At 44.3% G+C, this 26555-nt stretch overlaps 1 protein-coding gene across 1 annotated transcript; it reads right to left on the reverse strand.

Moving 5' to 3' along the window:
- Positions 1-274: 274 nt before the first annotated feature.
- RNF114 (ring finger protein 114) lies at positions 275-14658 on the reverse strand. Its single transcript, XM_059132857.1, has 6 exons — positions 14477-14658; positions 10247-10397; positions 7928-8034; positions 7459-7573; positions 1594-1701; positions 275-356 (listed from the first exon to the last, which is right to left on the reverse strand). The coding sequence occupies exons 1-6, from the start codon at positions 14614-14616 to the stop codon at positions 291-293; spliced, it is 687 nt and encodes a 228-aa protein (XP_058988840.1). The 5' UTR covers positions 14617-14658; the 3' UTR covers positions 275-290.
- Between the last annotated feature and the right edge of the window lie 11897 nt (positions 14659-26555).

Raw genomic sequence — 26555 nt, forward strand, 5'->3', positions numbered from 1 at the left:
GTGAAACAAGGACAGGTGGAGAAGCTGGATTCTCCTCGGGAAGAGGAAGCAGAAGCTCCAGGAAGAAGCTGAGGAGCAGTCAGAGACTGGACATGTGACAGAATGAACAGGAGGGGAGACCCCAAAGAAAAGGACGGCTCTGACCTGGAGACCTCTTTTCCTGTCAGAAGGGACCCTATGCTAACACCAGAGCTCACAGGTCCGTTGTACATTTAAGGTGTATGAGTCACATGTTCCACGCCTCACACACAATGGAAGCTCTGGAACAGGAGACGGCCAGCGGAGACTGCTCACTGATCGATGATGGAACGCTGCAACACCTGATTCATCATATCCTCTTCGTCAACATCGTAATCCTGTGGGCCAAACACAGACACGCGGCTTCAGCACTGGTTACAGCTGCAAAGACTCACGTTCAGTAGGAGAAGCGGTGCAGCCCAGGGACGTTGGGCTCTAGACGTGACCGACCCGGGACCGAGCCCGGCTCCAGGGTGCAATGCTGGCCACAAAACTGCAGGCAAACTTCTCTCTTGATCTCTCGTGCCTCTGCTGCCCCAGCCTGATGAAAATCCTGATGGCTTCCTCAGACAGGGACTATGAGGACCAGAGGGCACGTGTATGGAGTGGGGCACAGGCCAAGTACTCAAAGGGGAGTACTGGAGTCAAATTTGCCTTTTTGATTCAATGAGGCCAAATTATCTACTTGGGTAGAACTTAGGAACCTTATTCCTCTTCACAGCACTCACAAAAAGGACAGTTATTTTGAAGTCTGAACCTCAGACATTCTCTTAGACTGAGAATAAATATTTTGTGACAACTTAGGAAAGAGTCACACTTTCATTCTCAGGTTCTGAAATACAGCCGTTAAGACTGAATACTACTCTAAGACCTCACGACATTTATCTGTAAACAAACTGGCCATTTACTTTGAAAAACAGGTGGCCAAATTTACCCATTACTATTATGCCAAGACAACAGTGGGTCCCTTCAAAGCCGCTTAGCTCTTGGGAAAGGATACAAGCTGGATGAACACCTTTGGTGAGTGGATGTGTTTTGTTTGACCTCAAGCCCTTTAAAAAAAAAGTATGTGATACTTCCTACGACATTCTGCCTTCCCAGCTTGCTGGGGCAGGTGGAGGAGACAGGTAGTACTAACCCTCTACCTCTACACGCTAACGATCAGCTGGACCGGACGGGCTGGATACCGAACAGCGTGCGAATCCTCACGAGGACCACTGCCATTATGGGCCTGGTCCCCCTGAGCATCTGACCTTTGGGATCCTAAGCCAGGTTCCCTAACAGGTGAAAAACTACACATATCAAAAAGAAGCAGGAAACATTTTTGGGGAAAAACCAAGGGAGCAAACTTTCACTATGTGTCACTGCAGATGACTGGCCAGTTCACCTTCTTCAACACCACACAACAAAGGCTCTGGCCACTCACCGGGTTCACGGGGACAGACCACACGGCTGCTGTTCCAGGGAGCCCATCACACCCGTGACAAAACCCAACAATGGGACCCACAGTTCTCCAGGTAAGAGAAGGGAGATCCTTGCGCTGGTCCCCCAAGGGGACCTGGGCTCCAGACTCACCACGAAAGTGTCGTAAGAAAACTGGTGCCGGCGCTGGATGTGCTCTATGAAGTTGGCGCTGCGGTAGTTGGGGTCCCCCCAGGGCATTGAGGCACATATCGGGCAAACCTTTCAACAAAGAAGCACAGTCAGGCACCTGACATTTGAGCTCAGCCCTCTGTGGCCTGTATCTGGCCTCCTTTCCTCCAGGACAGCTTTCCTGACACATGGGGTTAGGGCCTGGCCACTCCTTCGTATGCATGTTTGTATCCCAGAGAACAGTCAGCCTCCTCCTCGGGTCATATGACAGCTGAGAATGCATAAAGGCTTTAGGCACGACATCACCCTTTTCTGACCCCCTACTGTGACCAGGCCATGTGTCAGCCCAGCCACGGCCTAGACTCTGGCCCTCTGACCCAGCAGACAAAATGATCCAAAAGCACAAAGAAAACCCAGGAAACGACAAACCATATCTTGAGAAGTAAAACACAGCCTTCTGTGCTATTTTTACAAAGTCAAAGCTTAGAAGAGAGGGTTGAGGCTGAAAAGCCCTCATGTAAGAAGTCAATGTGGGCTTTGAAAACAGGGAGGTATCTGTTAGGACAAAGAGAACATGAAAGGGTGCTCTGGCAGACAGGCAGCGGCACAGAGGAGAGGCCAGGGGGCAGCAGGATAGGCCAGCAGCCAGGTGATCAGTCTGCTTAGAACATAAAATTCAGATACGGACAGAGAGGAGTTGGGCCTGGGGAAGCAGCAGGCCTAAGTGGTCGGCTTGGAAATGGAACCCCACTGTTTACAAGGAAGACGGGGTGACAAAAGGGGCTGGCAAGAGATCAGTCCGAAACAGTGGAAGACTCCTTTGTGGAAGGAGTTGGGCTGGAAGTTGCAGCTATGGGGCTAGAAGGTGGGTCAGGTCCAGAGACTAAGCAGGAGATGGCTCCCAATGGGAAGGGCTGAAACATTAACAGGTAAGGAGTCTATAGATGGAAAGGAGACAGAACAGAGGGCCAACAGCTGGTGGAAAGAGAGGCTTCAACAGAGACAAAAGAACCAGAGGGATTTCAGAAAGCCGAAAGAGGGGGAAAAAGAGAAAAGTAGGTTGCAGTACCAGAAATCACAAAGTACTCTAGCACTATCAAGTTTATGAGTGCACTTAACCCTTAACCAAATTAACCCAGATCTAAGGCAGTATTTTATAAACACAGGCAAAGATGTGTTAAAAATTTATGTCTGGGGGCACCTGGGTGGCTCAGTGTAGTTAAGCCTTTGCCTTTGGCTCAGGTCATGATCCCAGGGTCCTGGGACTGAGTCCCGCATGGGGCTCTCTGCTCAGCTGGGAGCCTGCTTCCACCTCTCTCTCTGCCTGACTCTGCCCACTTGTGATCTATGCCAGTCAAATAAATAAATAAAATCTTTAAAAAAAAAAAATGTATGTCTGCACTGTAAAACTTAGCGTGCAATAGAACTTCTAACCTACAGAAAAGCAGGTAATACTTTGATGACCCATCCCTTATCCCCAACACCTAGATTTTAGTTTGGCACACTTATTTGACAAAAAACAAGGTATTTGAAAGAAAGACGGGGCGCCTGGGTGGCTTAGTGGGTTAAGCTGCTGCCTTCGGCTCAGGTCATGATCTCAGGGTCCTGGGATCGAGTCCCACATCGGGCTCTCTGCTCAGCAGGGAGTCTGCTCCCCTCCCTCTCTCTCTCTGCCAGCCTCTCTACCTACCTGTGATCTCTCTCTGTCAAATAAATAAAAAATAAAAAAAAAAAAAAAAAAAAAAATGAAAGAAAGACGTACTATCGCACCCGGGTTCCAGTACTGGCTCTGCAGCTAACCAGCTCTACAACACAGTCAAGCCACTTGCCTTGGACAGCACACAAACTTCTTTGTTTATTCCCTTCTAAAAACTACGGGGCAGGATGGTGGTAGGAAATGAATTCCAGTCTCAACACTTTACTTCACATCCATTATCATTCTTATAATTACCAAAAAATAGTTAAGATTGTCTGGCAAACTTTAACAGAAAATGTGCAAAGGGGACAGGTGGGTAGTGTTTGTGGGTCTCTTCACACTTGCTTTTGAGTGATCAGTCATTAAGAATCACAACTAAAGGGGCGCCTGGGTGGCTCAATGGGTTAAAGTCTCTGCCTTCGGCTCAGGTCATGATCTCAGGGTCCTGGGATCAAGCCCCACATTGGGCTCTGTGTTCAGCAGGGAGCCTGCTTCCTCCTCTCTCTTTGCCTGCCTCTCTGCCTACTTGTGACCTGTCAAATAAATACAATCTTTAAAAAAAAAAGAATCACAACTAAAACATCTTTTTTTTTTTTAAGTATTGTTTCACCTTTTTTTTTTTTTTTTTAAGATTTTATTTATTTATTTAACAAACAAAGATCACAAATAGGCAGAGAGGCAGGCAGAGAGAGAGAGGAGGAAGTAGGCTCCCCGCCGAGCAGAAAACCTAACTCGGGGCTTGATCCCAGGACCTGGGATCATGACCTGAGCCGAAGGTAGAGGCTTTAACCCCCTGAGCCACCCAGGCACCCCACAACTAAAACATCTTGAAGGAAGAGCTGAAACCCTGGCTTCAGGTATTTTTCACAGAACATAACTCTTATCTTGCCTACTGTGGGCAAAGAATGCGCACTGCGAAGCTACTCTGGCATCACAGAGAAACAGCAGGTTCGACGCCCATTTCAGGTTGCCATCTGCCTACAAAAATTTCCAAAGTCATCTATGTAATAAAGATATAAATGTCAGAAAGACAAATATTAGCATCAAGTGGTGAGGCTGTTTATTTTTGAGAACAATCACTTCTCTGTGCGTGATCTCTCATGAGAGGCTGGCAGGTCACCATAGTGTGGAGTTTCAGTTTTAGATCAGGTTTACCTCTATTAAATAAAAATGGCAAATGGCAACATAATGCATTTACTATATCCAAACAGAATAAAATGCAAGAATGTAAAGAAATACTGGGAACTAATGCTATCAAAGGGAGCCGGAAAACTAGGGGGAACGGGCTAGAGAGACACTTTTTACCATGAATGGACTACACACAAAGAAAATGTATTTTAAAAATTGTGAAGATGAGGTGGTGATGTCTGGTGGCTCAGTCAGTCAAGTGTCTGTCTGCATTTGGCTCAGGTCATGATCCCAGGGTCCTGGGATCAAGCCCTCTCCCTCTCCCTCTGCAGCTCCCCCTGCTTGTGCATCCACTCTGTGTCAAATAAATAAATAAAATCTTAAGAAGAAAAAAAATGCAAAGAGGTGACAGAAAGCAAGGACTCAATTAAGTCAGCTGGGACCACAGAGAACATGACTCAGCAGGGGTGGAGGCTGAATCTGGAGGGGAGAAAAAAACGGGTTCAAAGAGCAGCAGCTGGAAAACAACAAGCTTGAGAGAAAAGATCAACTGAACATTATCTAGGGAGAGAACAGATCGAGTATTCCTCTCACCAAGGAGCCAAGGAAGATGGGCATGTCTGCAGGAAAACAAGTCAGGCGTGGGTAGATAGCGAAGCTGAGGTAAGACAAGACACAGGGCAGGGTAAGCTGCAGGAGCAGGTACTCTTACTTTGGGCTGGGCCCTCTGCTCAGTCCTCTGTGTGAGCCTGAGGACCCTGGCAGAGCCAGGCTTGGAAAGGAGCCTTTTCCTCAACCCAAAAAGGAATGTTAAGGACAAAGAATAAGGGTTGCAAATTCGGAAAGGAGCCTTTTCCTCAACACAAAAAGGAATGTTAAGGACAAAGAATAAGGGTTGCAAATTCAAGTGCTCACAGGGACCAGACTAGTAAGGCACATGAGCAAGGAGGACAGATGTAAGCCCAGCCCATCTAGAAGGGCAGCAACTACTCTAGGCCAGTTGGCTCTTGCCAGAACCTCCAGTTTCTCAAATGCAGAGTATCAAGACAGAGAATCTTCTGGTTTTTAAAGGTTAAAAGGGAAGGTAAAATGTGTATAGTCCAGACATATCCCATAGACTGCCAGTCTGTGACCTCAGGGCTAGATCAGAGAGTTCCTGAGACAGAAGGAGGAAGAGAGAAGAAAGGAATTCGCACCTGATACTCTGAACTCAGTTAAAAGCAGGATTCAGTGTTACCTGGAAAAGATGAGGACGGTTCATGCCAGGAACTTAATGCAAACAGAGTCCCCAGAACAGTTACCAGAGAGCATGTGTGCCTAGCAGCAACAGGGCCTGGCTGAAAATGACTTACAATGACCAAGCCTGCCAGGTTCCCTAGTGAGGAGTGTTGGGAAAAGCAGACAAGAGGGAATTTATCTGTCAAATCTGTCACAGCACAACAGTAAGAACTCAGGGAGCCCCATGTAAAAAGTGGCTGTACTAACTGGAATGTGACCTGGTAAGACTAGAGAAGACCTAATGTATTCTCAAAAAGGTCAGGTGTATCTTAACATTTGCAAAAAAACAAACAAACAAAAAGAATGCCACCAGGCCTAATCCTATTCACAAAAGCTCATGCACATTCTAAAGTCCATGCATCACATTTTAAGGCAAGGGAGCTGAAGTGTGACCAAAGAACTAAGTATACAGTTCAGGAGAACAGTCTGAGATAAATGGAAAACTGAAAAAAACTATGGTGGAGGCTGTATCAAGACCTAGCTTGAACCACCTCAGTGGTTCAGTGGGTTGAACCTCTACCTTCGGCTCAGGTCATGATCTTAGGGTCCTAGGATCGAACCCTGCCTGGGGCTCTATGCTCAGAAGGGAGCCTGCTTTCCCCATCCCTGCCCACCCCTCTGCCTACTTGTGATTTATCTGTCAAATAAATAAATAAAATCTTAAAGAAAAAAAAAAAAGACCTAGTCTGTCAATGACATTAAGAGGCAAGGGGGCACCTGGCTGGCTCAGTCAGTGGAGTGCGTGACTCAATCTCGGGATTGTGAGTTCAAGCTCCACATTGGGCACAAAGCTTACTTGGGGGGAAAAAAGAGGAAGGGGTAATCCTGCTGACATGGACCACATCCAAACATTAAAACAAAACAGAACTACATGCCAGTCTGCGATCAGTCACAAGACTGATAAGCACTTTCCTAACAATTTCATACACATTCTGTTTCTCCACAACTACAAACTACTCTCAAATGGAAAATGGTAGCTTTCCAGAGGACAAACCTCACAGACACCAAGGGATCCAAGGTAACATTACCAACCACAGGGCCAACAGACACCACGTGACCCCTGATGTGGCACCCAGAGGACACATGGCTGATGGAATGATGAGAAATCAAACACAAACTGAAGGACATCTTACAAAACAACTGGCTTGTCCTCTTTAAAAATGTCAAGGTAATGCAAGGCGAAGAAAAGCTGAGCACTAGAGTCATGACAGCTACACGAAGCACAAAGATCCAGGATTTGGGGGCAGAATAATACTGCTATGAAGGATATTACAATTATTAAAATTTCAGGGTATTCCTTTTTTTTTTTTTTTAAAGTAATCTCTATGGCCAACATGGGGCTTGAACTCACAACACTGAGAACAGGGGTCACCGAGACTGAGCCAGCCAGGGGCCTCTACAACTGTTAATATTTAAACATGAATTCGCTATTAAATTGTGTCAATGTTACATTTCCTGAGTGTGACAAACACAAAAATGTGATTTTGTAAGAAAATGTTATTGTTCTTAGGAGATAACACGCTGAAGTGAGTAGGACCAAAAAGTCATGGTTATCTTTAACTTATTACTTGTTAGCAAAATATATGTACGTACAGAGTATTATTAAGCAAACAGGGTAAAATGTTATTAATCCGTGAATCTAGGTGAAGGGCACACAGGCGTTCACTGTACTAATCCTGTCCATTTTTCTGTAAGTTTGACTTTTTTTCATAAAAAGGAAAACAACAAAACCTAGTTCCTCTTACCACAGATTTGGTATCCGTGCTATGGGATAACTTGCAGTGTTCCACTAGTCCTTCTTGATCAAAGTTCTTCTCAGGACAGTAAGGGCAAGGAAATGTGTAACGGTTTGGGACATTCCTGGAAGATGAAAGGCAGGAAAAAAAAAACTTCTCTGTGAGTACTTTTCCACACTTTATCCACTGTACCCTCCAAAAAAGGAGCAACATTCAGTGTGCTTTGACAGGGATTCTGACAATTACTTCAGAATCAGGTCAAGTGTTGAAAGTAACAGCAGAGCTAATAAATGAAGTGAGCATCGGAGCCCTCCACACCCCACCCCCAAAACAAAAACTGACATCAGGTGTAGCCAGGTTAGCAATTATACCTCCACTTTCTCAAACTCCTACAACTAAACCCTTGATCATGCCAAGTGTCCACTGTCCTCATAGCAACAGCTAACCTCTGCCTAAGGGAGTGTTTTGAGTCATTTACCTTGGCTGAAGGGAGGCATCCTTGGTGGTGGCCTTCACACCTTCCATGATGTAATTCTGGTATTTGGAACAGGTAGCCACATGGGCCCGGATCTTGGATAGTAAAAACTTGGACAGGAAGAATCAGAGCCCATAAGTTAGTCAGGGCCAACAGAGTCCCAAAGCAAGATCAAGATGAAAACCAGACCTGTACCACCTTGGCAAACAATCTCACCAGACTCCTGGCTATGCTTACAGGGGCTGAAAGCACATTTGTTGCAGGGTATTCGTTAATACCAAGGCTGATGCCTGACTTGCCCAACCCAGGACAACTGCCTCCACTCAAAGTAACTCTTCTAGAAGTTTGCTTTTATTCAAGGTATGCTCTCTGCTCACATACTGCAAACCCAGGGAAGATTTCAGTTTTCCACATAGTGTTTAAACTAGTCTCCTCACAGCAAGCCAAGAACCACTTTCATTATGCGCAGCAGTAAAAGTAATCATTTAAGTAAAAGAGATAAAGACCAGCAATTTTAGTTAAAGTACAGAATGCCAGATACTGATAAATGATCTTAAAAAAAAAAAAAACAAAAACAAAATCTGAGTTTTATTTCTCTTATAAAATCTAGTCTTTGCAAGATGGAAAGAGAAAGAAAACCTAGAGGAGAATGCTTCATGGCAGGTGTTCTAAAAGGAAAGAAAAAGCAGAAGGAATGAAGAGGAGAGCTAAAGGGAAGATAAGATCAACATTTCTGGAGGGTTAGGACACTTGGAAATGCAATACAATCACTAATCTTTAAAAATGGAGAAAAATCAAAAGTATACAGAAAAAAAAACAAAAAACCCTTCCTGTATGCATAAATTAACGGGTAACTTCATTTTAATATCCTGAGTTTCAAAATTAAAGGAAACGACAAGAAAAAAAGCAAGCTTTGTTATGTGAGCTCTGGCTTACCGTAATGCTCCTGTCTTACCTCCAGCTAAAGAACTTGAGTTCAGACCACCAACCAAAGAGCTCCCAATTAAAAGGGATGGGAAATAGTCCTATTCAGAATGATAACCACTTTGTACCTACAGTGCTAAATCACTCTGAAAGGAAGTAAATAAGGAATACCCATTCACGGCCATCCATACTATTGTGGTTAAAAAAATGAATCTGGCATGTCTAGCAAGTGAAGTTTCATTAAGTGAAAAAATTCCTTAAAAAGTGAGAAAAAGGACAAAGGGTGTTAGAGAGGAGAAGGGAGTTGGGGTAAATTGGAAGGGGAGGTGAATCATGAGAGACTATGGACTCTGAAAAACAATCTGAGGGGTCTGAAGTGGCGGGGGGCTGGGAGGCTGAGGTACCAGATGGTGGGTATTAAATAGGGCACGGATTGCATGGAGCACTGGGTGTGGTGAAAAAATAATGAATACTGTTTTTCTGAAAATAAATAAATCAATTTAATAATAAATAAATAAATAAAAAGTGAGAAAAAGTTCTAGAATTATATAGTATGCTCCTATTTTGTGAAATTCCTACACAGGTGTTTGTAAAAACCTTACGTGTTATTTGTCAAAGCGCAGAAAATGTTTTGCCCTTCTAAATTAAATCACTTTTCAAGAGGTAATCTCTGGAGTAAGGAGCAAACCTACATTATTCTTTGTTTGTACAGTCCAAAATAAACAAAATCATGATTTCAAAACCTATAAGGCTATTCTTAGGAAATAAAACAGTAGTATTTCTCCTTTATATAGATGGTGAAGTACATACATTTGATTCTAATACGATTATACAAAAGAGCATGGATGCATTTCAAATGTTAAGTATTGCTCTTACAATCACGTAATTTCATAATGACCTTTATGTCATGATCTCTCCCTATCAAGTACTAAAAAACTTCAAGTATCTTTTATGTCCATAATGACACAGATTGTAACATCTCCCCTTAAATTCACAACAGCAGGAAGCTTTTCTGAGATGCTGATTTCATTTTATATTTAAAAAAATTAAGAAATAGCATCCTAAAAAAAAAAAAAAAAGAAATGGCATCCTACCATTATACCCATAATGCTTTGGGGAAGTGGCTCTTTTATAGGGGAAGAAACTGGGATAAGTCACTCCTATGGTTTTCAAAGCTACAATATATAATACACTAAACGAACTCTTAAAAAAACAAAGTAAAACCAATATGGTCACTAAAATAAAACAGCACAGCCATTGCCACTGATAACCAGCATGCACGCGTGCTGTTAGTCACCTAGTCAAGCTCTAACTTCAGAAACAACGTGGCAACAGCTCTGCGTTTTACCCCCTCTTGTCACAAAAAGACACTGACTCTTCCCTTTTACTTCCACATACATTTTTACGGCAGCCATGGCAAGAAGTCTCTGTGCTCTCAATCTGCCGCTCGAGCTCCGTAGCTCGGACGCCAGGGGCCAGAGCGCTGCGACACACCCCACAGACAGGCTTCTTCGGCTTCAGACATTCCTGCAGGCATGCAGAGCAAAAGCTAGAACAAGACACACAGAGAACCAGCGTCATGCATTGTGGAGACAAGACAACAAAAATGGATCAACTTTTTAAAAGACATCAATGAATAATGGATTATAAAAACATATTGCTCCCTCTTTCTGATTCAGATACTAAGTCCTCCCAGGCCAGAAAGGGGTAGGAGGGGAAGTGTCCTGCCAAAAACACACAGGTCCACCAACAGAAACAAACACAAACTGTCAAAGACACACAGTGAAAGGTGTTGTGGCACAGTCTTCATAGCACTGGCCACTGAGGGATCTTGGTGGGGTTTCCTGAACCTCAGCTTCTCCTCTATGAAATGGGGATGGTGGTAGCCACCTCTGGGATTACTGGGATGGAATACATGCAGCAGAGCCTCAGTCCAGGGTCAAGCACCACAAACAGGAGGCGCTATCCTTAGAGGTGAAGGCAAAACTCTACGAGAAGACAAAGACAAGACCACCTCGCTGTGACCCAAGAAGGACAGCGCTGATATGTCTTCAGAGGCAGCATTCACGAAAGAGCTTTAAAAGAGCTCGGCTGGCAGAGGTAAATAAGAATATTCCAGGCACTTAGACTTAAAAATTCATGAGGCATGTAAGGAAATAAAAGTCTAACCCCTTTCCTCAAAAACAGTAGGAACCCAGATGTTTAAAGATATCAACAAGGCCAAGTCCAAGTTTTAGAAAAATAGCTGAGGTTATCATGGATGAGAGTTGTTGGTTTTCCTTTTTTTTTTTTTTTTAATTAGGTGAGAAAAGACAGGAGCCGTGAAGTAGAAACCAAGCAGATGGCTAAGGCAAGGAATTCTAATGGCCTAAGGCTACAGAGAATTAACTCAGGAAATGATTCAGAGTGGAGTCAGTAGGACTTGGGAACTCACTGAATTTGGAGAAGGAAAGTCAAAGAAGGCCAAGTTTCTATCCTGAACTATGCAGGGAGTGAAGCTGAGCGGTGGTGTACACAGTGAGAGAGGATAACGGGGCATGAAAACAGCCTGGCTACATAACCAACAGGTTTAAGATAAGATAACAAAACCCACCAGGAAGAACTCAGGAAAGCTAACCTGCGCACTGACAAATTTTTACTGTTTCTAAGGATTTTCTTCCTTTTTGTCATAAAACTAGATGTTAACACTGCCACACAAAACAAACCAGTCTGGGACAGGATGAGTCTAGTGATTCACCACTGAGAGCACAGTGGAGAAGTAAACAAAATCCGTGTCTTCTTGATGCTTATATTCCAAAGTGGAGAAAGACAAATGTTCATTCTGACAGCGATTACAGACAGGAAGGAAATCAAATGAGCAGAGATCAGCCGAGGTGGATGATACTGAGCTTCTTTAAGGAGGCGATATTTGAGCTAAGACCTAAAACTAGGAGGAGACAGACAGTCACCCAGACCTGGACACAAAGAGTTCCACAAAGAGACTATATATGAAGTACAAAGGGAGTTCTAAAAAGCAGAAAGGACCATGATGGGTAGACCACCAGGAGAGGGCAAGTGGTTAGGTTGGAGAGGCAGAACGGGCCTTGCAGGCACCATTTATTGTAACTCTTCTCAAAGGCAGATCACAAGAGGAACCCAAGACAGCAGAGGTCCCAGAGAAACCAAGCCCAGCTGGTAGAAAAAAGCAGCTTCATGCCTTTAAGCACACACCAGGCTACAGCTCGCTGACCAAACGTTCACAGCCACTTTGTGCCTGAGTCATGCCCACCATGCAAGCCTGCTTTTAAACAGTCCCTGAGTCTTGGGCTTGCTTTTGGTTTCTCTTTCCTTTTTCACAGGTCTTGATCTAGTTCAGCCTTCTCTTGGGCTTCCAGCCACCTGCCCTTCTCCAGCTATATTCCACTTAATTGGAGGGACATAGTCATTCAGGGCCTGAAATAAAGTTTTATAAAAACTCAATGCCCCACCCAGCAAAAGCTACAATGATGCTGGTTTCTAAGCATGAAAGTTAGCAAAAATCTGCCAATAACTAGGCTGAGCAAAAAAGCACTTGGCTGGAACTAAAGGGGACTTGTACTGCCCTCACAGAGGTGCACCCATCTGTCTTTCATCAGCACGAACTGATGAACACATGGAACCAGGATGGTGAGTACCGAAAAGAGCCAAGAAACCCAGTACTGCCCCTTGACCTCTGACCTAGGAAAGGTTCATGTGGCTCAAGGAAATCTCAACTTCTGCTGCTCTTCCATCGGTAAACTGTGCCGGGTCAAGCCTCTTTATATTAATTGTGAATGAAATCCAATTAATTAATCCAAAATCAGGTAAGAGTAGTGAGGGCTGAACCAAGGAAAAGATGACTCAATGAGAACACTATCTAGCCTCCACCACCAATTTCTTATGTCATCCATCCCTTCATTACCTGATCACTCCCAAACACACCAGTTTGATCCCTATAATACTCTCCCACTGCATACTGAATTTTCACAATAGTTTTAACACTTGTTAGCCTAATTTATCATCAATTCACTGGATTGTAAACTTTGAGGGCAGAATCACCTTGTTTCTTACTATGCCCCAAGAACCTGGCACATGGTGGGCATACAAATATTTTAGTATGTTGAATGTAAAACTGGAAGATGGAAACTCAGACACTGTGCCAGGCACTGGGGATACAGAAAGAGGCAACACAGATACGGTCACTGCCCTCATGATCCCTAAGTTTGGCTCTCCACAAGGAAGAAGGGGAGGAAGGAAGTGCTGGGAGTGAAGCAAGGAAGTAATTTAAAAAGGAATGATGATAAGGGAAGTTAAACTGGGACGTGAAGTCCCGAAAGGATTTGGGGTAGCTGACAGGGGAAGTGCAGATGGGGCAGGAAGCGTTCCAGGCTAACTGAACCGCAAGTGGGAACAGCCTAAAGCTAGAAAGAACTTAGAGTACCTGAAGAAGCAAAAAGCAGTCAGTATGGCTGGGGAGCCCTTATCAGGTGCCAAATTATTTTCTGGGCTGGCAAGGAAACACCTGCGGTTCATCTGGGAAGAGTCAGACAATGGTGAGTCTGCCCTACGTGAGCCTCAGTCCCCTCACCTGCAAAATGGCTATCAACCCCCTTCCCCTGCAGTACTGCTGGAGGAGTAAAAATACCTGTGGCCCAGCAGAAGCCTGTTGTGTCTACTTTCCAACAAAGATGTTCTAAAACCATTGCCAAGATAATGCCCAAGATAAGCACTGCGGGAGGCCACTGAGGAAAAGCCAACACTGAGCAGCAAGAAGTAGCCACATTTTCTACAGTTCTTTCAGCTTAGGTGTTTTTATGTCTGATGGAGCAAGGCTAAGATTCAAATCCTGCAACCTCAAGGCACGAAGCCCAGCCCAAAGTCTGTACTGGTCACTTTCACACCCCTCTCCTGTAGCGTCACAACCAATGCATCAGCAACATGCAGGCCCTGGAGGCTCAATTTCAAACAAAATGCAGCAAAGCCCGTACACAGGTAGGAATACTAAAAAGAGCTATCTGCAACTCCCAACCCCTTTCACCGTTAATGGCAGACCGGTGAAATCTATTATCAAGACTTCCCTTTTGTTCTTTTAGTCTAGTTCAGCGTTTTTCCAACTTCAGTGCACATTCGAATTACTTGGTAGAGCTGGATACACGACGCCATACGCGTACCATACGTAGGAGCAATGCACAGATTATTCAAGAGAAACCGTGGCTGTCCACGGTCCAAAGTCCGACTTTATTTTAAGTAAACTCTACGCCCAACGTGGGGCTCGAACTGACGACCCCACGATCACAAGTCACACGCTCTACCGAATGAGCCGGCCGGGAGCGCCGGCCAGGAGCCCCACCAAGGGCCCACCTCAGACCCTACCTAATCCCCAGCAGGGTGCGACTCCACTATCACGGGTAAGGAGCCTGACAGAAGCCTGGAACACAGCAGGCGCTCAACAAACCGGAGAATACTTGGAAGTGAGAAGAGCGCCCCGCCGACTTCCACCGACCTTCAGGAGCCCCGGAGGGCCCGGGGAAAAGAACCCTCTAGCCCGGTCCTAGCGCTTCCGCCCCAGACACCCCGCCGCACCCCTCCTAATCAGGCTGCCCTGCGACCGGACCCCGGCTCGCCCCTTACACGTGACCGCAGGGCACTTGCACCGGCTTCTCGTACACCTCTAAACACACGGGACACGTAAAGCGGCCCAGCGGGTCGGCCTCCGCTGCGGGCCCAGCCAGCTGCGCACCACCCTCACGGTCCTGCTGTTGCGCCGCCATCTTCCTGCCGCGCCGAGCGGCGCAACGGCGGCCGAGAAGGAGGAGCCCAGGGGGGCGGGGCGAGGTACCGGGCTAGCGCGCGCGCTTGGGGCGGGGCTTGCGGCCAGCCGGGGCGGGGCAAAGGCGGGACCCTGGGCGGTGAGGGGCGCTCGGGGCGTGGCTTGTGGAAAGGGCGCGTGGATGGGATGGGACTTGTGAGTGGGCCACGCCTCCTGTCCCAGTCTCCTCTCCTCCTCCCTTGCCTCCCCGAACTGACGGGAGGAGGGCGAAGCCGCGGGAAATCTGGAAAACACGGTAGTCAGATCCAGACACCTGCAGAACTGGAGCAGGCTCTGTGTTTCAGCCACTGTTTCCTCAATTTAAATCATTACATTTACTTAATATTTCATCCCAAATCGACTTGCCTTTGGTTTAAACTTAGGCAAATATATTTCGTTAAAAAAATTGGGGTTTTTTAGGCAAACAAATTTTAAAGGGAGATATATCACTCCCTGAGCTACGAATAGAAAATAATCATTTATTTCTAAGAGCAATGTAAAAATACAGTGGAAACAAGACAGCATTATTAATTCATGCCGGTTACTCTTGACACTGAAAAGGGAGATCAGCCGTTAGGAGAGGTGTTGAAGACAGGCTATGGGCACAAAGCCCCAGTAAACCAGTAAGGAAAGCAGAAGTGGGAGTCACCATGCTTTACTGCTGTGTTCACTCGCCTCCTGGCCATGGGGCCCAACTACAGCTCTGTAGAGACTGGGAAGCTGGTAGTCCAAACTTCAGTCTCACAAGAAGGCCCCCAGCCTGGATCGCAGATGTTTTGAATGCCAACTGTCTTCACTTGGTACTGCACCAACTAGGCTCTTGTGGACAGCACATTTAAGGAAAGATACATCTTGTTCAAAGGCAGGCTCTTGTGGACAGCACATTTAAGGAAAGATACATCTTGTTCAAAGGCAGGCTCTGCTAACAACTCTAACCAGGTTTTCCTGACCAGGAAAATCAATGATCAATTAAGCTTCCATCCTGAAAGGCCCCAGAGGCCTCACAATATGGAGAAGACACAGGACAAATAAATCCTGTTGTTAACCAGGTTAATTGAATGCAGGAGGATTGTATTTAGCTATCCATGCGGGCATCTTTTCACCAATAAATAACTTGGCATGCATATGCAGCGGCCCAAGGGGTTTACATTCTACTGTTTCTTTTTTCCATCCCTGTGGCAGGCACTCCTGCATCTGATCTCTTCCCAACCAAATATGCCCCATCTCCCCTCCGAAGATGAGGTTTCTCTGGCAGGGGCAGAGGTGTGCCATATGTATTCATAAGACTTTGTGTTAGCCTTGTAGCTGCTGCCAGACCCTGGGGTAGAGGCAGGGGAGTCCCAGACCCAGGCTTCAGTTGGATTGCCCCCAGTTTGGTCTCTTGAAATGAACTTACCACAACCTTATACACTTAGTTACAGAGTAAAAAGGATAGGATTGAACTTTTTTATGTTTATTGGTCTCAGCATTTTACATAAATAAATCCTCATTGCAACCTATGACTTTGGCTCTATTATCCCCATTTTACAGCTATGCACATTGAAGCACAAAAAGATTAAATTACCTTTTGACGGTAATAGAAAATGATAGGATTTGGACACATGCAGTCTGGCTTTGGCACCTTTGCACTTAAGAGTACCTGTGTCTCTGGGGCACCTGGGTGGCTCAGTGGGTTAAGCCACTGCCTTCGGCTCAGGTCATGATCTCAGGGTCCTGGGATCGAGTCCCGCATCGGGCGCTCTGCTCAGCTGGGAGCCTGCTTCCCTCTCTCTCTCTGCCTGCCTCTCCATCTACTTGTGATCTCTGTCAAATGAATAAATAAAATCTTTAAGGAAAAAAAAAGCCTCTGCCTTCGGCTCAGGTCAGATCCCAGGGTCCTGGGATTGAGCCCTGCATTGGACTCTCTGCTCAGCGGGGAGCCTGCTTCCCTCCCCTCCTCTTTCTGCCTGCCTTTCTGCCTACTTGTGATCTCTGTCTGTCAAATAAATAAAATCCTTAAAAAGGAAAAAAAAAAAAAAGAGTACCTGTGTCTCAGTTCACCTAAACCAGTTGTGGGAGCCAACGCCCCAAGGTTCTGATGCAACAGGTCAGTGGAGGTAGAGGGTAGGGCCAAGGATTTGCATTTCTAACAGTTTGTGGGGTTTTTTTTTTTTTAAGATTTTATTTATTTATTTGACAGAGATCACAAGGAGGCAGAGAGGCCAGCAGAGAGAGAGAGAGGGAAGCAGGCTCCCCACCGAGCAGAGAGCCCAACAATCCCAGGACACCAAGATCATGACCCGAGCCAAAGGCAGAGGCTTCAACCCACTGAGCCACCCAGGTGCCCCTCTAACAATATTCTAGGGGAGGCCAATGCTGCTGCACCAGGAGCCATACTTTGAGAACCACTAGCCTTCTCTACCCTCCACCCCCTGATGCCCCCACCCCCATCAGTGCCTGACCAGCCTGAATGTACTCCACCCTTTCCTGTTTTTTCTAGGCATTCCCAATGAGAATGTCCCCATGATCTTCTCAGCTTGCAAATACACCGCCAGTCCTCATCACCACACCCGATACTCAGCCACAATCAACCTAATAATGTGTGTTAAATGAATGAAACTTTCCCTTCTCAATGTCCTTAAGGAAACTATTTCCCACAACAGTCTCTCCCTGTCCTTTAGCTTTGGTCAGCCTCTCTCGGACTGCCCACATCATCTCAGATCTGCTGTGAGCCTGGAGTAGGGAATTGGTCAGGCTCAATGTTTTTGCAGACTTGATTTTTCTGCCAATGTAGACTCATACATTCAGGCAACAGGGAGTCCCTGAGGGCTTCCTGTGTGCCAGATCCTCGGCAAGGTTCAGAGGAGAAATACGGGATCTCAAATAGGCAGTGACAGATGGTTTAAAATGTTATTCAACGGAGGCGCCTGGGTGGCTCAGTTGTTAAGCGTCTGCCTTTGGCTCAGGTCATGATCCCAGGATCCCTGGTCAGGCCCCGCATCAGGCTCCATGCTCAGTGGGAAGCCTGCTTCTCCCTCTTCCTGCTTGTGTTCCCCTATCCCGCTGTGTCTCTCTCTGTCAAATAAATAAAATCTTAGGGGCGCCTGGGTGGCTCAGTGGGTTAAGCCTCTGCCTTCAGCACAGGTCATGATCTCAGGGTCCTGGGATCGAGCCCCACATCCCTGCTCAGCGGGGAGCCTGCCTCCCCTTCTCTCTCTCTCTGCCTACTTGTAATCTCTCTCTCTGTCAAATAAATAAATAAAATCCTTAAATAAATAAATAAAGTCTTTTAAAAAAAGGATCCTAAAGAAAATTGCAGGGAGATCTTCCTGCCCTTGTGCCAACAGTCACACTGGTGCCAACACTCCTCACCTACAGAAACTGAGATAATCCATGTGTGTTGTTTAGGCCACTAAATTTGTGGCCATTTATTCCGCACCAACAGACAATACAATCTCCTGAGTGGGCAATTTGCCTATAACTGTCTACATTACAAGAGCATATACTCTTATTTTTTCTATTTTCAGAGCTTTATCCCTAGGGCCTGCACCATCCAATATTGTGGCTATTTAAATGCAAATACATTTAAAGACAAAACTAAAGAGTCAGTTCCTCTGTCTCACTAGCCCTATTTCCAGAGCTCAAGAGCCACACGTAGCTAGCAGATACGTATGCACTGGACATATCAGACACAGAACATCCCCACCACAACAGAAAGTTCTGCTACTACAGAGCTGCTCACAGGTGTAGCACACAAGCAATTTTGAGCTTTAAATACTTAAAAGCTGGGGCGCCTGGGTGGCTCAGTTGGGTAAGTGGCCAGCTCTTGGTTTCATCAGGTCATGATCTCAGGGTCCTGAGATCAAGCCCCATGTCCGACTCCACGCTCAGCAGCAAGCCTGCTCTAGCATTCTCTCTCTCCTTCTGCCCCTCTCCCCTCTCTCTCTTTCTGAAATAATTAAATCTTTTAAAAATACATACATTAGGGGGGCACCTGGGTGGCTCAGTGGGTTAAGCCTCTGCCTTCAGCTCAGGTCATGATCTCAGGGTCCTGGGATGGAGCCCGGCATCGGGCTCTCTGCTAGGCGGGGAGCCTGCTTCCCCCTCTCTCTCTCTGCTTGCCTCTCTGCTACTTGTGATCTGTCTGTCAAATAAAAAAATAAAATCTTAAAAAAAAATACATGCAGGGATGCCTGGGTGGCTCAGTTGGTTAGGCAGCAGCCTTCGGCTCAGGTCATGATCCCAGCGTCCTGGGATCGGGTCCCACATCGAGCTCCTTGCTTGGCAGGGAGTCTGCTTCTCCCTCTGACTCTGCCGGCCTGTCTGCCTGTGCTCACTCGCGCTCTCTCTCTCTTCTCTCTGACAAATAAATAAAAAATCTTAAAAAAAAATACATACATACATACATACTTAAAAGCTATTTCAGGCCTACCTCTTAGAACTGTACCAAATTTTTGGACACCTTGTAAATTCCATATACAAATCCTTTATCAGATCTATGTACTGCAAATATTTCTTCCCAGTCTGTGGCTTGCCTATTCATTTTCTTAGCTGTGTCTTTTTCTTAATGCCACATCATAAAACTTATTATGGAAGATTTTAAACACATATGAAAGTAAAGCGAATAGAATGATGTATTTATATATACCTGTTGCCCAGCTTTGTTAGTTACATATCATGATGAGTTTTATGTGTTCTATACCCTCGTCAAATCCTCCCTTCACTCACCACCTGCCCTATTTTGAAGCAAACTTTATCATCTTTCAATGAGCAGAAAATTCTCATTCCTGTAAGGTCTAACCTATCCCCCCCCTTTTATTGTTAGGGCTTTATATGCTAAAAAAATCTTTATCTACCCAAGGTTGCAAAGATATTCTCCAACATGTTCATTTAGAAGTTTTGTAGTATTAGATTTTATGTTTAAAGCTATGATCTGTCTTTAGTTAATTTTTGTATGCAGTGTGAGGAGTGGATCCAATATTAGCTTTTTCTGATGGCTATCCTGTTGTTCCAACACCGTTCACTGGAAAGTCCACTCTGTGACCCCAAATTTCACTAAAGAAAAAATTTAGGTAAAATTCACAAATTTTACCCAAAAGATATGTAAACACATGTCCATAAAGAGATTTGTATAAGAATGTTCATTGTATCTTATACAAGAATGTTCAAATAGACTTAACCTGGAAACACCGCAAAGTAAATCAACATGTGAATGGGTAAATTGTGGCATCTTCATAAGAAAGACTACTACTCAGCAATAAAAAGGAACAAACTATTAATACATTATACTTATAATATGGATGAATCCCAAAAACAATATGCTGAATGAAAGTATTTACATATGATCATAATTACTTTACACATGATCATACTTACATGAAGTTCCAGACAAAACTAATCATGGTGAAAGAAAGAACAGTGATTGTCTCTGGGTGTGGACTTAAATGGAAAGGACATTGAGGGAACTTTCTGGGGCTTTGGAAATATTCCATATTTTATTTTATTTATTTGTTTATTTAGTAAGGTCCATGTCCAGCGTGGATCCCAATGCGGGGCTTGAACTCATGACTCTGAGATCAAGACATTAATACCTTTTTTGTTAGCACAACAAAATTTTTAATGTCAATAAGAAATCAGAAAAAGGGGTCTGAGTGGCTTAGTTGGTTAAGCGTCTGCCTTCAGCTCATGTCATGATCCCGGAGTCCTGGGATCGAATTCCACCCCGGGCTCCCTGCTCAGCAGAGAGCCTGCTTCTTCTTCTGCCTTCTGCTCTCCCTGCTTGTGCGCGCTCTCTCTCTTATTCTCATTCTATCTCAAATAAATAAACTAAACCTTTAAAAAAAATAATAAATCACAAGGAACCTGGTTGGCTCAGTGGGTTAAAGCCTCTGCCTTCGGCTCGGGTCATGATCCCAGGGTCCTCGGATTGGGATTGAGCCCCACATTTAGCTCTCTGCTCAGCAGGGAGCTTGCTTCCTCCTTTCTCTCTGCCTTCTTCTGTCTACTTGTGATCTCTGTCTGTCAAATAAATAAATTGATAAAAATCTTAAAAATAAATCACAAAAGTATTATTTTATATTTAGATCATTCTTTTTCTAAGTTCTTATTTTGAACTAATTTTTAGACTTACAGAAAAGTTGCAAAAATAAAGAACTCCCAGAGACCCCTTCAGCATTTTTATCACATTTGCTTTATTGTTCCATTTCTATTATACAGACACACATACAGCTGGCTAGATATTGTACATGCATATGTTCTTTTTCTCGAGACATTTGAGAATAGTTGTAGACGTGATGTCCTTATCCTTCTATCAGAGTGTATTTCCTAAGAAGAAAGACATTATCTTTCAAAACCATAGTACAAATATCAAAAGGAAGGTAACAATGATACAACACTATTATCTAATCTGTAGACCTTCTTCATATTTTACCAATTGTCTCAATAATCTTTATTTAAATAAAAACAAGTGTTGTTGTTGTTTTTAAGGGTACCCTCACCCCAGCTCAAGGTTCCATCTGGGATAGCACATTAGATTGCCAAGGTTCTTTAAATTCTGTTAATCTGGAACAGTTCATCTCTCACTTTATCTTTTTTTTTTTTTTAAGTCATCTTTTTACCTTACATGGAGGTTGAACTCATGACCCCAAGATCAAGAGTCATATGCTCTACTGACTGAGCCAGCCAGGCTCCCTTTATCTTTCAAGACCTTAATATTTTGAAGATATCGTAGGCCTCACTTTTTAATCTTTGTTTGTGTGTCCTATTTCACTGATAAGGAAACCGAGGCCCAGAGAGGTTATACTGCTTGTCCAAAGCCACACAGCTAGAAAGTGGCAGAGCTGGGATCTCAACTCAGGCCTTTTGGTTTCAGACTGCTTTGCCTTCCTGCTTTGGGGTATTGTAGCTATGGAACAAAGACAACTTATTTGTGGTTTTCCCTGGCCTGTTCAAGGGAAGGACAAAGACGGTTGATTTTAGCAAACAGTCCTTTAAGACATAACACCTTAAGGAACTAGAATAGTAAGTACCAGGAGCACATAAAGTCTGAGTTACCGCTCTCAGGAGCAATTTACAATCACCCTCATGGATTGCTGGCTGCGTCTTCCACATCCAGCCCCATGAGCTGTGTCTCCATGGAGCTGTGCTGGACAAGAAGGACCTCCCAATAAACAGCCTTAAGTCAGTTGAGTTACTTTTGGATCTGTGGCTGGTTCCCAAGACAGATGCAGAGACATTGAAGCGATTGGCAAGTTGGGTTTATAGTTCAAGGAAAAGAAGGAAGAAAGCCTTTCTTACTGATTGTGAAGAATCTGGACATGCCAGCTTTCATTTCTAGACATGCTTTCTTTGGGGTTACAAAATTCTCCCAGTCCTTCCTCTACCAGTGGATACCAGAATGAATTCTGAGCCTTTTTTTTTTTTTTAAATAATTTTGAGCTTTGAGAAGCAGATGGAATTCTTAGCCCCTAGCAAATTCATGCTGCACAGCAATGACCTTAATCATGGACAACATTAGTTGCAGGCTTGCTAACCTTCCAGGCACTGGAACTTCCCAGGGTGAAGTTCTTCCCATGCATTATCCCACTTACTAAAAAAGGCTTGATAATAGATAATGCTTAATGAGCATTTACTATGTCAAGTGCTTATATGGACTATCTCATAACCTGTACAGAAGTAAGTACTGTTTTTATATTTCTCATTTCAAAGGTGAAGAAACTAAAGCACAGAGAAGTTAGGTCATTTTGTCTAAAGTCATACACAGGAAGGAGCAAAGTCAAATCCAGGCTTTCTGGTTCCAGAGTCCAGGCTTGTGGAGGGGCTAAGAGATTGAGTGGCTTGTCCAACTCATGGGGCCATGATATGCAGTACCAGGAATTTGAACCCAGGTGTACCAGCTGCAGACTCACTTCTGTTTCAATGTGCCGTGTTTCTTGGGGCTTTACGTGCTGATTTCCTATGCACCATACCCTATCCACCAAGCACCACCAAGCACCTGGGCTGGAGAGCAAGGGCTATAATCATGATCTGTCCCGCTCACAGACCTTCACTGTTTCCTAGGTGCTTCCAGGGGTCAAATCCAGACTCTTGGCCTGACTTTCAAGGTCCTCAGAGGTTGGGCTGATCTCCCATCACCCCATTCTCAGCTCACTTTGTGCATTCATCTCTCTAATCAGCTGAACTACTTGATGCTTCTCATCCATCCTTAGTGTGGGAGTCAGACCTGGTACCCGGGGCTACATATAGCCCTTGGACATGTTCCTCTGGCCAACACAGTACTTCATGTTGTTATGTTTAGTATCAGTATGGGGTCATGCTTTCTTCCCCTACCAAGGATTATAATTCATTACTATCATTACTTATTTTGATGTTCAAATTGTTCCAGATTTGGGCAATAGAAGAAACCCCTCCAATCTGACTTTTGTGTCCTTTCAATATGTCACATGATTCTTTTGGCATATCCTTACTTTCTGGCTCAGTAAGATGGTCCAGGCTCATGTTGGCATTTCCCTGTCCCAACACTGAGATTCAGTCATTTCTCCAAGAAGCCTTTTTTTTTTTTTTTTTTTAAAGTAGAGAATGGTATTTAGAAAGCAAGATCTGGGTACTAGGTGCTTATTGTTAGAGGGGTGTCATTTTTTGTAGGCTCTCTCAGCAGACAGAACTATGAAGTGTATTTACACATGGTGTTTATAATTGAGGAATTTCACTTAAAAATCTTGACTTCCCTCCTCTTTAGAAATCTGAGTATCTGATCACAGTCAGCAGGGAAACTGGCAATAATTGGTTGGAGCATGGTAGAGGATCAATAGCATTAGTGTTCTCACTGAAGCATGTATTGAATGCCTTCTGTGAGCCAGCCACTATGTTAGATAACATTACTACTAATATCTGGTAATATATGAGACTGTAGTACTCTAGTACCCAGTTTTGCTTACCTTATATGGTTGTAGGCAGTAGAGTATTAATTTCTGGTCCTTGCTTTTGATTGCTTTCTTTCCTCTCTAGCTGCAAGGAAAGCTGGACATCCTAATACATCCAACTCACTCAAAGCCCAACTCAAATGCCACCTCCTCCTTGAAGCTGCCCCCAGTTTGCCCTATTGGTGGTCACATCTCCATTCTATAAGCTTTATACCCTTCTCCTAACATTTACCACCTTCTATCCTGAATTACAGATTTCTTACTCCATCTACTCTTATTAATATTTTTTCTTTTTTTAAGATTTTATTTATTTGACACAGACAGAGAGCGATCACAAGTAGGCAGAGAGGCGGGGAGGGGGGAGCAGGATCCCTGCTGAGCAGGGAGCCCGATGTGGGGCTTGATCCCAGGACCCTGAGATCATGACCTGAGCTGAAGGCAGAGGCTTAACCCACTGCGCCACCCAGGTGCCCCTAATCTTCTCTTTCTGATAAGGAGACTATATACTCCTTGAGGGCAGCGGCTGTGTCCCTCTTGCCCATAGTATGTTCCTTAAATATTAACATCAAACCTGGCATTCAATGACAATTTCCACCAGAAACAAATACTTTTGAACCTCCTATTTCATGTGGGGTAGTGTGTATATGGCAGATAGCGCTGATATAATTGTGAGCAGAACTGGCACAGTTATGTCCTCACAGAGCTTACTGACTGTTAGGGAAGATATTAAAATCATATCATATGTATTTATAGGATGATTTAAAAAACAAATGATGGGGGCGCCTGGGTGGCTCAGTGGGTTAAAGCCTCTGCCTTCAGCTCAGCTCATGATCTCAGGGTCCTGGGATCGAGCCCCACATCAGGCTCTCTGCTCAGTGAGGAGCCTGATTCCCCCTCTCTCTCTGTCTGCTTCTCTGCCTACTTGTGATCTCCATCTGTCAAATAAATAAATAAAATCTTTTAAAAAAATTGTTTAAATGATGTATATTTGCACTCTTGTCCCCTGTTGACTTTATACATATACACATACCTTTAGAAAATATATGGTATTGGTTGATGTTTTGTTTTTCATTTCAAGGGGTGTTTTTTTTTTTCAGCCCACAGTATGTCTTGCAGAGTTGAATAGGTTTACATCATCTTTTTTAAGTGATACGTAGTAGTCACGAGTATGGATATTTCATTTCCCTATTGTTGGACATTTAGAATGCTTTCGGTTTTCGCTTTTGCACTACAAACAAGGATGCAACAGGTCTCTCCGTGTAGTTACGCTTGTTTATCTGGTAGATTCCAAGACATCAAATTGTTGGGTCATAGGGTTATTTCTCTTTTTCATTTTTTGTTCTGAACACATCTGATCATTGGAATTCATGCATTATTTTTGTGATGAAAAAGTAAAAAATAGAAAGAAGTAGGTAGATTTTTTGTGTTGTTGGCTCTTAGGAAGTAGAGGTGCCTAATCACTGTCACATGACTGTTATATAATCTGCTAATCATTATGTAATGAAATCTGAAAAGGATGCTTCTGTAATTCCACATCCCCAAGCAGAGAAATCTCAGGCCTTCAACCCTGTCTAAAAGATGAGAAACACAGCTCTCTACAGAGACTTTGGGCCCACTCTGATACAAAACATCACCGCATATCAATGACTAGTGTTTCTTACTAGTAAAGCCTCCTTAAAAATCTATTTCCCTTTTGGCTGCCATAGAACCACAGATCGGTAAGGGGCTTCTTAATAGTCTCATGCAGTCTTGTAACAGTTTTGAGTCGTAGCAAAGCCAGCAAGTTCTGTGGCTTTTCTCAGCTGAAATTCCTATTAACACCATCAATTTACAAATGATTCAACGAGGAGCTTAAACCTGAGCTGATAAAGGATGAAATACACAAAGACCTTGAATGATGCTCTGAGAGCAACAGATGCAGTCATCACTGCTCTTTGAATAGCATGTTGCTGGTTCTCCACATCCTTCCCTGTGTATTGTATCACTGACTCCTCTGAGACAAGATCCGCTGAGGGTAGCTGGGGACACTAAGGTTAAGAGAGAGAATAGTGCAATCAAGGAGCATCTGTTGGGCACATCCTGATCAGACATGTGCAGAACTCAGGGGAAACACAGATGAGACAAATGAGTAAGGAGTTCCAGGTCTTCGGGGGATGTCAGGCTTAAAATGAACGAATGAATGGATATACATATACATACACGTATACATATATGTAGATGTATAGAAAGGAAGAGGTGAGGGAAAGAACACTTACACTGAGAAAACAGCATATAGAGGCACAGAGGCCAGAAAGGTAGAAGAGCAAGATGGAGGAAGAGAACAAGGCATGAAATGGGCTCTGAGTCTCTCTCTTTTTTTTTTTTTTAAATTAAAGATCTTATTTAGAGAGAGAGAGAGCAAGAGCTGGCAGAGGGAGAGGGAGAGAGAGAATCCCAAACAGACTCCTGGTTGAGCACAGAGTCCCATGCAGGGCTCCAGCTCACGACTCAGATCAGGTGAATTCAAGAATCCTGTGGTTAGCTGAGTGAACCACCCAAGTGCCCCACTCTGAGTCTTCAATAAATGTCTGGGGTAAGTTAGAGACAGAGAGAGAGAGAAAGAATGATGACCCAATCGCAAATATTTTGGACAAAGTCTTGGGTATGAGTTAGGCACTTTGCAAGCAGTAAGGATTCAGTGAGTGGTGAACCACAAAAGCTGAGCCCTTGGTGAGCTCACGGTTTGGTGGGAGTAGAGACAAATCCATGAAGTGAAGTGACAAGCCACCATGACTGATGCCAGTGTAGACCACGCAGGTACCTCCAGATGTCTGGTGAAAAGTTACAAAGCAAGGAGGCGACACCTTGGCTTGGACTTCCTCAACGCTGGCTTCCATTTAGGGAAGTTGAGGGCAGAGAGAGGTCAGTTTTCTTTGACTTAACCAGGTTTTAAAAACAAAACATATTTAGAGCTTTACTATATGCTAATTATGGTAATAAGCATTTTCCTTGTGTTAAATCA

This window comes from Mustela lutreola, chromosome 9 (assembly GCF_030435805.1).
Source record: "Mustela lutreola isolate mMusLut2 chromosome 9, mMusLut2.pri, whole genome shotgun sequence".
NCBI classification, from domain to species: Eukaryota; Metazoa; Chordata; class Mammalia; order Carnivora; family Mustelidae; genus Mustela; species Mustela lutreola.

What these genes read in the sequence shown, in the direction of transcription:
- RNF114 (XM_059132857.1), bottom strand. Translation starts at nt 14,616, where the DNA reads ATGGCGGCGCAACAGCAGGACCGTGAGGGTGGTGCGCAGCTGGCTGGG. An exon ending in CAAGTGCCCTGCGGTCACGT is followed by an intron (nt 10,398 to 14,476) that starts GTAAGGGGCGAG and finishes GTCTTGTTCTAG; the next exon opens with CTTTTGCTCTGCATGCCTGC. An exon ending in GATGCCTCCCTTCAGCCAAG is followed by an intron (nt 7,574 to 7,927) that starts GTAAATGACTCA and finishes TTCATCTTCCAG; the next exon opens with GAATGTCCCAAACCGTTACA.